This window comes from Limulus polyphemus, unplaced genomic scaffold, assembly GCF_000517525.1.
Source record: "Limulus polyphemus unplaced genomic scaffold, Limulus_polyphemus-2.1.2 Scaffold2257, whole genome shotgun sequence".
In the NCBI taxonomy this organism is placed as follows: Eukaryota; Metazoa; Arthropoda; class Merostomata; order Xiphosura; family Limulidae; genus Limulus; species Limulus polyphemus.
Window position 1 is genome coordinate 16,089 of NW_013667867.1, and position 15,060 is coordinate 31,148.

The window sequence follows — 15,060 nt, forward strand, 5'->3', positions numbered from 1 at the left end:
AGTCTGGTATATAAAAGAGGGTGACAACGTGACGGGGAATATTGTGTGTGTAGATAGTGAGTAACTGAACTGCAGTCACAGGGTATTGTTGAAGCTAACGTTCGTTCGTTATAGTGTTTGTTTTAGCGCGAATATTGAAATTAAGTGTATCGTAAAGTTATATTCGGAAAGAATAAACCAGTTTTATTAAGTAAAGACTTGTATCGTCAAAGTTTCGTCGGAACGAAGTTACGGAAAAATCAATTAACAAACGGAGACGTAACAATATTTTTTATTTTTCCTTCACTGACAAGGATAAATAAGCCATTATTCTTCCCCACTGTTGAGCATCCAACGTTGAGTTGTCCAATTCAAGTCCCACTACTTTCAGAGACTGGCCCTGTACTTTGTTGATTCACATCGCAAAGATTAATTTGACTGGGAACTGCAGGCGTTTGAACTCGAAAGGGAATCAGTTGGATTTAATTAAATATGTGTGATGAAAACATGTTCTCCATTGTTGTTCCTAGTAATAACTTTATCTTATATGGTAGGCCTACTGGTTGTTTTTTCACACACAACACTCTAATTGTGCATATATTGCTTTTGTGTGTGAGGTTAAATATATGACGTATTAGTAGATGTATAATTAATAATCGTTAACTAAATAGACCTATCTATTCTAAGACTAATGCTAATAAAAAACAAAAAAGAGATAAAAAATACAATTTCCAGGGTCAACCTATCTTCATGCAAGTGCTCTACCCATTACGCTGCCTTGACTTTAATATCATCCACACAATAAGTATTATAATTTAAGTCCTTCTCTTTTCACGTAGTCTATTTTATGCAGACGGCATAATTTTATTTTATAGGCTAGGCCTACTGTTTGATCTTTCACAAACGACATTCTAAATGTGTATACATTTCTTTTGTGTGTAAGGTTAAGTATTAGTATTAGTAAATGTATATTTAATAATTATTAACTAAATAGGCCTATCTATTCTAATATTAATGTTAATAAGAAATAAATAAAAAAATACAATTTCCAGGTTCAACCTATCTTCATGCAAGTGCTCTACCAGTTACGCTGACTTGACTTTAATATCATCCACACAAGAAGTATTATAATTTAAGTCCTTCTCTTTTCACGTAGTCTATTTTATGCAGACGGCATAATTTTATTTTATAGGCTAGGCCTACTATTTGCTTTTTCACACATGACATACCAATTGTGCATACAATTTTTTTTTGTGTGAGAGGATAAATATATGATGTATTGGTAGATCTATAATTAATGATCTATAACTAAGTTGGCCTATCTATTCTAATGCTATATTCCAAATTAAATGTTAACTCAAACTTACCCAAAAATGTCAAGTCTGCGTAGAATCACAACCATGTAAATCATGTTAACGATAAAATTACTAGTTCAGCTAGCAGACAATAGTTGCGTATATCAACGTCAAATTGTCGTTTTGCGTACCTTCACGTGAGGGAAGTGTGACCTACGAAGTGAACGCGGCGGACAGAGAAATTTTGAGTTTATATATGTATGACGTTTCGACCTCTTTATTCCATACTGCATATATATATATATATATATTCATCTGCCTCTGTAAACTATAATCTTGTCGAAATGTCATACATTTATAATAAAGTTTTCTTCACTACCCAGTCAAACTTTCTCCACTTTTATTCTTGTTCTTTAAATTATAACATAAATAAAAAGATCAAAATTGTTTTATTGTAACAAATTGCGAATTCCAATTTAAAGTACAAGGTGATTATATTGAAACTCTCATATTTAGAATAATATATTGTCGTAGGGAAATTATATTTCCTCAAATGTACAATGAGAATCATTAGTTTGTTCATGGTGTTTCAAAACCTATCAAATAAGGTGTTAAATATTCTTTCCGTCATTTTCTGCTCATCTTTAAGTCAAGGTTCTGCAAGGAATATCCATTCTTAACAATGTAAGTCAGCATATTAAGCCTATTTTTAAATCAAGCTACTGCAAGGAATATGTTCTTAACAGTGTAAATCAGCAATTAATCCCACCTTTAAGTCAAGCTACAGCAAGGAATATCCGTTCTTAACAGTGTAGATTGATCTTCACAATATCCTGCCTACTGATGTGCATTTTATTCAAATAACCATATTACATTGTTCAAAGAAACAAAAGCATAAGAACAATGCTACTTTTTTGAACCATATCTAAAACATTCCTGAAGAGAACACGATTCTCATAATGCTTGTAGATGGCGTGAATGGGTAATAATTCTTACTTCGTCTCTGGTGAATGTTGGTTTCTAGGGCAAGTACTTCTTAAGATATTATCCTTTTAAATATGGAGTTCTCTTTACAGTCCTCCTATAACACCAGAAATCCTCAACTCTAGTTATAAAAGAATGACATTTATTTTTAGGTTTTTAAACATATTTTTAAAAAGTTATAACTATTCCTGAGAACGCAACCTTCACTACACTTTCCGACTTTTCCGTTTGCATCGTACGTTGATCCAGACTGTCATACTATTAAAAAAGTCAGGTTAAAGAGAGAGTTTCATCAAGACTTGGAGAGCCAAAAAAAAAAAAAGCATTTCTGATTTCGATCAACAGCAGTGTCATAAAACAAACTTTGACCACTAGCTCAATGTGCCGAAATTTCTAGTTTTTAATTCCGTTTCAGTGGTATGGGAAGGAGTTGCAATGGGGTCGGTGCTTCTCTAGACATGCAGATTTTACAATGACAGATTTGAAGTATAAGAAGCTGTTAAATACCCCCAGAATATTAATATAATATAATTTACAGTTGCTAAATAAGTTAAATATGTAAAAGTGGGTGTGCTACAGCACCCCTGGTTCGGACGCCTCTACATTTATGAGGTTCGTTGTCTTCATTTCAAAGTAAAATAATGAAAAAAACCTTATTCTGGTTTAAAGTCCGTCTTCCTGCAATATCCTTCAGATAGGTGTATTCTAAATTCGTATGAACAGTTGTTTTTATTCCATTCCTACACCAGAATACTATTTATGTCGTTTAACCATTTTAGTTTGTCTTTGCTGTGGGTGGAGTCATGTGGGATAAACGATTTACTACTTATCTATACAGATCTACAGAAAGATTGAGAGTACAGGTTGCTTAGTCGTTTGTTTAAAAGCAAATCCATATGGGATCGAACCCTGGATTTTAACGTTTTAAGTTGGTAAACGTACCACTGTCCAAACAGGGGCAGATGGCTCAAGTAAAGATCTTAACGTGATATGAATGAACAACTACGTCACACTTCACATATTAACCAAGACCAATGATGAATGCAATCTCCGTATAACAATGCAGTCTTTTCCCATAGACTGTGGCCACAACTTATTAAGTCTACTACTTAAAATCTTGGATTTTTTTAGCGTATTTTAAAATCAAAAATATAAACTTAATATTTTAGAATAAATACTTGTTGAACTAACGCTATAATGAGTCTAAAATCTCCCATCAACAAGTTGTGGCGTCTGTTTAGTCAATACGTTCTACATCAATCACACCTGATAATGATAAAAGCTGTCTGGAACATTGATAATGGAGCATCACGTATTATAAAAATAAAGAACTATATGTAATAAATAACTTTTTCATAAACCTGTTTATACGACCATCCAGTTTTATTACTAAATGTCTATAACATTTGTTAACCTAAAACTCCAAAACACGAAGATTTTGCCTTAGGAGATAGCTTGTGAAACAATTGCAAAAATGGCGTCCAACATCGACGTACACTATGGGCAACAGGTTTGTTATAAAATTTGAACAAAATTCCTAACTCTGATATTACTGCAGCCTTTGAGACAACTATAGTCACGTTATTCGCAGAGGTATGTTTGAATAAACAATATCTATACAGTTAGCGTTGCTGTCTGGCCAATTAGCTTTGCAGTAGCAATAGATGCTGCTTCATGTAATCTATTTAATAATATTTGTCTTTTCTTATAAATCGTTACCGTTTCTATAGCGTTCTATTATAACGTCCACCCCCATTCGTTTTAGGGGTAACATATTAGCCTACTAGAACGTGTCCCAAGCTGGTCAAGCTATGGATTCCAACACTGAATTACACGATAGAGAAAGGAATTGTTATTATTGATGCCTTTGAAACAACAAAAGCCACGTTTTTTGCTCTAAAGATTGTCCATTCCATCAATAACGCTGGCTCTATTTTAATTAACAGTACTGGCCTACATTATCATCGTCTGCTATATGGCCAACTAGTGTTGTAGTATCTACAATTACTATATCAAGCAACTTATTTGAAAAATCACAAGTTCACTGTGGTATGATTAAATCAAAAAAGGAAAAAAAAAAAAACTTGTACCATAAAAAAAATAGTAAATGATAAGTAAATGCCCACAATGCAAATTTTAAGGGAACAAAAGGTTTGATACCGTATAGGGTTATCAAGGCAAATGGAGATAGAGGTGAAACATCTAGAAGGTATCACTTACAGAATGAAGGTAGCCACCGCCAACTTTGGTTCTGGCATACCACCGAGAGGTGAAACATCTAGAAGGTATCACTTACAGAATGAAGGTAGCCACCACCAACTTTGGTTCTGGCATACCACTGAGAGGTGAAACATCTAGAAGGTATCACTTACAGAATGAAGGTAGCCACCGCCAACTTTGGTTCTGGCATACCACGGAACTCGTCAGCCAATTTCAACTGGTGATGTTCCATGGGAGAATCATCTGATGTTGGACTGACTGATTTCGAGAACAGTGAACTGGACGAATTTATGTGGGAGAAGAAGTCACATACAAGTGGTGTTCCATGGTTTACTACGGACAAATTCTAGAGCATTAGTACCAATGTAATGTTATAAACCACACAGGCTATTTTCTGTCCAGAAAGCAACCATCATTAACCTAGACAGTTACCTCTCTGAGGATGGAGAATTATTTTTGTGTTTAAAGCAAAAATACTTCAAATTTAAAACCACTAAAAATTTTTGTCACTATATGTTTGTAAATCAATTGTCACATATGAAACCTTCTAGATAACTCTGGTTTATTGAGAGGGCCATTCTTTCATTTAAAACACGACAAACATTAATATTTGGTAAATAAAATTTTAATTAATTGGGAAGACAAATAATACACAAGTTTCAGTGTTATAATAAACTACAAACGTTCATATAAATACATACAGAGAAGAACACAGGTCTGGCACTATAACTGTTTTAAGATATATATTATTCTTAAAATTCCATACTGAAGGAGCACGGAAAGTCCTTTACTAACCAGCATAATGAATTTCACAACACTTAACAATTTATACATTTACAACAATTAAAATATACTTAAAACAAATAGCGAGGTGTTTAAACAAATCAGCAAGAAGTACCCCTTATTTTCATTTATGAAAAACCATTGTCTGAATTCAATCTATTCATTTTGTGATATCTTTTTCATATAATTCAATAACACCACTTAGTACACTTTTTGACACAATTTATCATACAAAAACCATCCTGTTGAATTTTCTGTCACATTAGTAATATAATTGTGATTAAAAATCTTTATGTAAGAAACTTATCTCTGTTAAAGAAAGCTGCTAACATAATTCTGTCTATTTTTTCAATTTTGTAATACATTACCATAAAGGTAATATCAGTTACATTCCAAAAATAAAACGTGCCTCATATCCCCACTGAAAAATAATGAAACTTAGTTTATAAAACCTAGCACGTCAAACTCTGTAAGTCATAAGTTTTTAACACTATATTTTTTAACTACAAACCTTACAATGTAAAGTCAAGTAGTGCTGGATTTCATCAATAAAGGTTTCAGTAACCACTGTATAAGGATTACCCTTAACTTTGGATATGAAATTGAGGCTTAACGAATCCCGATGTTCACGCCTATGAAAGAGCCAAATGTGAATGAGACCCAACTATTTAGTGTATAATTCTTTCACCAATTTTTCTTTTTAATTTGAATAATCAATGGCTTTAAACCTGAGTATACTTAGAGATTTCGTTCTGTGGGGAAACTTCTTTCACTAGTCTGAGACCTTTATACCACAAACATGGTTAAATTTGATAACGTAATGAAAAGTATTATGAAAATTCAAGAATACAAGAAACATTATTTGATAGTTTTTTAATGTATTTAAAGCAAGTTTGCAAATTCATTTATAAAATCTTATTAAACCAACTACCAGGAGTATATTACTATTGGAATAATGCATGATTTTATTAATTTTGCCCATAAATGACAGTATATAAATGTTAAATACCCTCTGATAAGAGTTGAATAACATAGACCTTAAATTATTCAAATGAGGTATAGCATTTGCATTATCTACTAGTTATAGAGGATCAACTTCAAGTTTGTACAGTTCTTTAACAAATTCAACAAAATATTTTTTAAGTTGTTGTTCAATAATCATAATATGGTTCATTCAGATAAGAATATTACTGTAGGTTAGACACATTTCCAACTAACCTATCATATTGCACATTATATTTTACAAATTGCTATATGTAAGTGTCCACACTTTTTTTACAATCACTTAACTCCTGAAAACTGCAAATTATAGGTGTGTAGAAATGATCTGTTTGTTTGTTGTTAGGCAGAAAGCTACACAATTGGCTATCTGTGCTGTGTTCACCACAAGTATTGAACCATGGTTTTTAGCATTATAAGCCTATAGCCTTATCGCCGAGTCACTGGGGGCATATAAATATGAACTGATAACTATTTCTAGTAGCTTGTAAACACATACAAAAATTCCCTTCTTTGTCAAATTGCTTTTGTAGTTATATCCTTAAGTAACAAGAGTGAACGGATCAAGTCAAGATTAAGGATGCCATTTTTCATTATATGTGACAGAAGTACATGCTTTCAGCGACAACTACCGTAACTTCATAACGAGACATTCTGATCCAAAATCTAGGCCAAAAATATTACCCTTAAATTTATAAAAAGAATCATTTTCATATTTAAGAGGAATACTGAATAATTTCTACTTGTAAAAAATACCTTGTTTTCATATTTTGATGCATGAATTGAAATCATAGGAGAAACTATATAAATATGATGCTACACCTGCCACCAGCAGGTATTCCCACAAAACATTAGGAGGTATTTCATTCAACAAATCCTATATGAAATACTGGAGTACATACAGATAGCCTGAAGGCTATAAATGAATTTATATTTACAAAAAATGTAAATTTTCCACAATTCTTATATGTATAGTACAAAAAACAAAGGTTTTGCAACTGCTCTTTTGTGCTTTAACATAACTTTTTAGAATAAGTATCTCCAATATAAACTGCTTTTAAATTACATCCATAATGACAGTTCTATTACTAACTATTAATGGCAACATGATGCATTACTTCTATTAAACATAGAAATTTCATTTTTGCTTTAATATGCGTGGCAAATGAAGCCAAATGTCTACCTAAAAACAGATTCTAACAATTTACATTAAATATCGTATAATACAACATATAAATTATACATAAGATGGTTATAAAGTTGATGTTTTTCAATATAATGAGGAATAATCATTTGAATTTGTTTCGCACATTCAGAAAAAAACAGTTTAAATAATTTAACTGACACATCTTCACTGGAGTTGTGCAGTAAAACAAACTTTTACTGATAACTGTGCCTTTGGTCAAGATACCAACAGAGTAAAAAATAGTTATATAATTATATATATATATAGAGATATTACATCTTAAAAGGAATTATTTCTGGAAAAACTGCTGTATTTTTTATTTTACACATTTCTAAAAAAACGTGTGTATTTAAATACAGGAAACATGCAACGGTTCCAATCCAACATATCAAGATTCATTAACCTACATGGAGGAATTCTGTAAATTTATCCACTTGTGTGTTTACAATATGAAGTAAATTTATTTAATTTCATAAGCATCCAGTTACTGTGCACACTTGCATCAGTAATCTTTAGACATGTACAAAGGGCTTGATGCTCACGAGCAACACAATATTTAAATTATCATCAATAAATAGTATTTACTTTTGGAAATGAAACAAATAAGTAGAATACGAAAGTTCAAAAGTCTTACATATATAAGCATTTCTTTATAAACCTGTATGTTCAGACATATAAATGTCAAAGAAAATATCACTGCTTTTAATGTGACAAAAACTTAATTTCAGCTCTCGACATAAATTTAAAATTAAGTTGACAGAGCTAAAATGAGAGTGATATTGGTATGTTTGGAAGTAAGATATTGGTGGTTATGTTGATATAGTTAAGACACTAATAATAATAGGAATTTTATTTACTGATTTATGTCATCACACCTAAAATGAGTTATACTGGAACCATTGGAAGTAAGATTCTGCAGGTTATGTTGACAGAGCTAAGAGTTTTACTTTTGAAAGTAAGAAATTAATAGCTGTTCTGACAGAGCTTAGATACTATGTCTTAATTCTTACAATTAACTGAATGCCAGTTATGTTCCTAAAAGTAAGATTTCGAGAGTTATGTTAGATTTATAACTGTAGACAAGAAGTACTTTGTGAGGGCTGAGATTTTAATAGAAGAAAAGCTCTTATCAATGGTAACTATTCATTAACACACAATGAGTGAAATATTAAAACCTTAATAAATGACAAAGCAAAAGACTGTTAAAAGTGAACTGTCAATTTTTCAACATCTGATACTAAGTTTTGGAAAGCCTTAGGAGTTTTGTTATTTACTACAGAGATTTGTTTGTTTGTAATTACACACAAAGCTACACAATGGGCTATCTGTGCTCTGCCCACCACGGTATCGAAACCCGGATTCTAGCATTGTAAGTTCACAGACATACCGCTGTGTCACTACAGGGAATAAAGTCCTCATGTAAAATGACTGATCTAAAGTAAGGGTAGAAGTAAACAATTTATTGTTTATTTTAGTGAGGGAAGCTTCTGTAAGTCTGATCCAATACATATTCACGAATGCTTCTGGTTGTTACTATGGTAAAAGTCATATAAATTGGAACAAAATGTCAGTTTTAGACAATTCTAGTGATAATAAAAATGCAACTTTTCAATTAAACAATATAAACGAAAGCTTACACTCCTCTCTAATACTTTTCAAATATTTACAATAACACTTATAACATCTCTTAACCACAAAAACTGGTACAAAAACAAGTATAAAATAACTCATGCACACACATACACACAATTGCATTGATTAGTAGTAGTTATATAGTATAACTTTTTTAAATTGACATAGGCAATACATAAAATTTGGGCATTTTGGCAGAACTGTACAGTAAGACCATACACACAAAAGGTGTAGTTACAACAGAAAAATTATCATATTTTACTACACACTTAAAGTAATTCAATAGTGACCCTTATATAACCCTCAAGTACAACACAGAAACACATGAAAGTGTTCAGATATTTATATTTTGCTTAACAAATGCTGTTCACTATGTGAAAATAATTTTCACGTGTATATTAAAACAAAAAGTTGACATTTGAAAATTCCTGGGCTGTACCACTGATATTCAACTTGTTTAATATCAATCTTGAAATGCACTGCAAATACATCAAATGATATTTCCTATTCAGTAGATGTAGTTATGTTAATTTTAAATTGACAAATCTAATTAAAAATAGGAACTTGCATGAAGCAAAAGGTATAAATACCAGTTGGTAATTTAGATTTTAAAATAGGAGATTAATTTAACATAGCAAGACCCAATTTTTGAAACATTCTGACATGTATTCAGTTTTCAATTTATTTAAACTGTTTAATTCTACTCAAAGATGTTGACAAAAGAACTTGAATATTTTAATCTCTGAAAGAAGATTTCTGTTAAAATTACCAAAATTATTAATATCTTAACAACTCTGACTTGAAGTGAAAACAGTAGAACTGGAGGGAAAAAAGCTGCTATTTGAGCAGAATTATACAGTAATGTGATATGTCAAAAGAAACAAACAAGAAAATTATGCAAAGAATCACATACCCAATGGATACAGAAAAGATCCAACTTTCTCCGAAACACAAACAAGGAAATTATTCAAAGAATCACATACCCAATGAATACAGAAAAGATCCAACTTTCTTTGGAACACAAAGAAGAAAATTATGCAAAGAATCACATACCCAATGGATAGAGAAAAGATCTGACTTTCTCCGAAACACAAACAGGGAAATTATACAAAGAACCACATATCCAATGAATACAGAAAAGATATGACTTTCTTTGGAACACAAACAAGATAATTATGCAAAGAACCACATACCCAATGAATACAGAAAAGATATGACTTTCTTTGGAACACAAACAAGAAAATTATGCAAAGAACCACATACCCAATGAATAGAGAAAAGATCCAACTTTCTTTGGAACATAAACAAGAAAATTATGCGAAGAACCACATACCCAATGGATACAGAAAAGATCCAACTTTCTTTGGAACACAAAGAAGAAAATTTTGCAAAGAATCACATACCCAATGAATAGAGAAAAGATCTGACTTTCTCTGAAACACAAACAGGGAAATTATGCAAAGAACCACATACCCAATGGATACAGAAAAGATCCAACTTTCTTTGGAACACAAAGAAGAAAATTATGCAAAGAACCACATACCCAATGGATACAGAAAAGATCCAACTTTCTTTGGAACACAAAGAAGAAAATTATGCAAAGAACCACATACCCAATGGATACAGAAAAGATCCAACTTTCTTTGGAACACAAACAAGGAAATTATGCAAAGAACCACATACCCAATGGATACAGAAAAGATCCAACTTTCTCTGAAACACAAACAGGGAAATTATGCAAAGAACCACATACCCAATGGATACAGAAAAGATCCAACTTTCTTTGGAACACAAACAAGGAAATTATGCAAAGAATCACATACCCAATGGATACAGAAAAGATCCAACTTTCTTTGGAACACAAACAAAGAAATTATGCAAAGAATCACATACCCAATGGATAGAGAAAAGATCCAACTTTCTTTGGAACACAAAGAAGAAAAGTATGCAAAGAATCACATACCCAATGGATAGAGAAAAGATCCAACTTTCTTTGGAACACAAACAAGGAAATTATGCAAAGAACCACATACCCAATGGATACAGAAAAGATTTGACTTTCTTTGAAACATAAACAAGACAATTATGCAAAGAACGACATACCCAATGAATACAGAAAAGATCCAACTTTCTTTGGAACACAAACAAAGAAATTATGCAAAGAATCACATACCCAATTGATAGAGAAAAGATTTGACTTTCTTTGAAACATAAACAAGACAATTATGCAAAGAACGACATACCCAATGGATACAGAAAAGATATGACTTTCTTTGGAACACAAACAAGATAATTATGCGAAGAACCACATACCCAATGGATAGAGAAAAGATATGAATTTCTCCAAAACACAAACAGGGAAATTATGCAAAGAACCACATACCCAATGAATAGAGAAAAGATCCAACTTTCTTTGGAACATAAGACAATTATGCAAAGAACGACATACCCAATGGATAGAGAAAAGATCCAACTTTCTTTGGAACACAAACAGGGAAATTATGCAAAAAACTACATACCCAATGAATAGAGAAAAGATCCAACTTTCTTTAGAACTCTCTTTTTCCTTGAGATCACAAGCATGTACTCTCCATCTAAACACACAACACAAACATGCACATACTACTGATAACACTCAATTCCAGTTCAAAAATTACACATAAAGTTCTGATTGAATAAATAAATTAACACACCTGTCTTAAAAATTTCAGTGAAACAAAATATAGCTTGATAATGAAAAATATTTCATCTATCAATTACAAAATTAATTGTTCCTGGCACATACCACTTAAAAAATGTTTGAAATTGTTCAGTTCACTGATGGTTGATCTTTAAATTTCAGCCTTAGGCAGCCAGTATAATTATTACACTTTCAACAAAGTTCGTAAAGTTTCTGCAAAGTATAAATTTAGGTGTTATGTTTAGAATTTTTTCCTGTTGTTGATATTCAAAGGCATTGTACAGTGTATTGCTTGCCTTACAATACTCATTTGGATTAAGAATTACAAATTAAAGGAACAAACACAAATATATCAAGAAACCCTTTCCTTTTTTACATTGTCTAACCTCTGTGATACTCTTAAAACCTTTTTTTTTTTAACAAAACACAACTGCTAGTAACATAAAAGGATTTTACACATGTTTAGAAACATACCGTTCACCAATAAGAAACTGCACCTGGATTTCATTCTTAGAATTATAATAATTTTATATCTTTGGAATAGAATGTGCATGGTTCCTTTACATAACAGTCAAGGAGTTACGAGTAGAAATAGCCAGTTTACAAGCATTTTAATATATATCACATTACTTTATGCTGGAGATTCATCACAGAACAAAAATAATTTCATTAAAATTATATTGTGCATCCTGGATTGAATGACTGTTTGCTGGTTTGTTGCATTTTTGCAAGTCCACTCAAAGGATATTTGTGCTACCCATCCCTAACTGTGAAGTAACAGGCTACAGGGATGACAGTTAGTCAACATTATCCTCCGCCAAATCTTGGGCTACTCTTGTCAGACCGAATAGTGGAATTTGACTGTCACACTTATAATGCACCCAAGGCCCCATAGTGTGTAGCTCCTTTTTTCCACAATCTAGCACACTTACCAATGTTTCATTGAACGAAGTTGATCTACTGGGTGAATGTAAACAACCATTAGCAAGTTCTAAGTAGCTACTTTTTAAATCTTTGAAGAAAGCTGCATTTAATAATATAATTAATGAGAGGACCCCACATTTCTTTCTAGCTACTTATACTTACTGTAACTTTGTCACTTTCATCACAGACAGAAATAGTATTTTTTCAGGTAAATTCAATTGCAATAGAATACAAAAAAAAAAAAATAGGAGATGCTTATGATATAACATTTAGGTAATGAATAAAGAAAACAACAACAAAATTATTGTATAACATATGTTAGAAATAAGGCATACCTAAAAAAAATTACTGTTGTTCTGCTAAGTCTGATTTTTTTATAATCTGGGTGAACTCTTTGTGAATTGGACTGCCACTATAAACCATTTTAGATCTGCTTGCAGTTTGATTAGAATGAGTTTTGTAACAAAAGACAAATCACACTTGTTCACCATTCAAAGGTATTAAGCTATGTACATTTTCGTCAGTTAACTTGATGGTAGAGTTATCAATATAAATGATTTAATTACAGCATATATCATGACTTTAGTTGGGCTACCATTTGTCAAAAGAAAATTATTCTGCTACATATATAAGTAACATACAATAATTTGTTTTCATTAGATTTTATGTACTTAATAACTTTTAGCACAAATATTGTTAAGTGAAAACCCACACAGCAGTTATAACAAAAATGTATAACTAGCAGTCACATGTTTCAAAGTTAATTATTAGGAAATGTTGCTTAAGAGTCAAATAACTTCTATGTTTGACACTAGAAATGAATAAAGACCCTATAACCCGAGCACTTTCAAAAGCGTTTGGGTTATAGTTTTTTTTTTTTTTCTATCAAGACTTCTTGAACCTACGTGTTTTTCTAACACCATGTGTGTGTGACACTACATATACTTTAAGTTAAGCCTATGTTTTAATAGAATTACATATGCATTTGAGAGGGGGAACAAGAACCCTTTCTTTCAATTTTTTTTATCGTATGATACAGTATAAGCAGAAAATTTAACCAACCATTATGATTTAAAGAACATTGTAAAAAAAGTTAAATGTTCCTTCAAACACATTTTAAAGATGTACACTTTTTGCTTACTTGACACAAATCCGCTGGATAAAAAAATGTTATCCTTTTTTAATTACTTCTTTTATAGACTAAACAATATGCTTCTTGTGGGGTTTCAACTGCCATTACAAAACAAGAAATAAAAAGAGCAGTACCTTGATTAGTTGAAATGTCAAAACGTTTCAGAAAAATGGGTCTCACTACTCGAGAGGTATTTAGCTTGTAGGAACCTGAGTCTATTATTCTTCAATGCCTATAGGAACAAAACTTCATGCAAAGCATGAGAGGCACCTTCTTATTAATCTACTCAACCCCTTACAAAACAAATTATATGTATGAACTTCAACAATACAGAAAAAAATTATTCCAAAAGCTTTTGCAAATCCTTGAAAAATGTTCCAATGATAAATAATTAGTTAGTGAAAGTAATAATTTTTTAAGTATGGGAAAATTAAGAACAATTGAACATTAGTAATCACTCAAATTTCCTTCTACCAAACTAATGAGTGTTTACAACAAAGTGATAAGTGCAAAATATATATATATATATATACTAACAATTAATATTGTACAATATATATGGTTCCAGCCTCAATTTAATTATTTCATCTGACACCCCCAGGCCCAGTAAAAATAGGCTGATCTCTCTGTTTTTTTTTTATTATTTAAATTATTATAATAATATGTATATAAATGTATGTGCCACTTAATCTATGATCTTATTTCTTCAAAACAGATGATCCAATGAAGTAAAGGAACAATAATGATCTTTAATATACAAGAAAGCCAAAGCTGCTTTAAAGTCTCAACTGGTAACATAATGCTTATCCACAGATTTTACTTTGAAATGAACAACTGCTTATCACTGTATTTGTTGCAGATTTTGGAGAAGTATACGTCTTCCTCTTTCATAGTCTTCTTCATCTACGTTTACTAAAAGTTTTATGGCTTCATTTCCAACAGCTTGTTTAAGGGAGTCTGTGATAAAAACCCCTGTGTAGAGAAAAAATATTTACTGAGAATAATAATTATATTCCACAAGAGTTAATTTAACATCCAGAAGCTTTAATTTAACCAAAGTGTTGAAAGTTAGATGAAGTAAATAATGGACCAATTTCTTAATTTCTATGTTTGTTACAATGTAAATGGAAGAAACATGAGAGAGATAGAAGAAACTGACAAGCTACATGATGACAGGTGTGAAGTCAGAAGCCACTGAGTTACAATGTAAATGGAAGAAACATGAGAGAGATAGAAGAAACTGACA

At 31.4% G+C, this 15,060-nt stretch overlaps 1 protein-coding gene across 1 annotated transcript in view; it reads right to left on the reverse strand.

Moving 5' to 3' along the window:
* Positions 1-5,085: 5,085 nt before the first annotated feature.
* LOC106466432 (death effector domain-containing protein-like) overlaps positions 5,086-15,060 on the reverse strand; it is a 22,770-nt gene continuing 12,795 nt past the window's right edge. Inside the window, exon 4 of the mRNA XM_013926716.2 lies at positions 5,086-14,786. Within this exon, the coding sequence (XP_013782170.1) occupies positions 14,656-14,786 (131 nt within the window). The 3' untranslated portion in view covers positions 5,086-14,655. The remainder of the gene's footprint in view (positions 14,787-15,060) is intronic.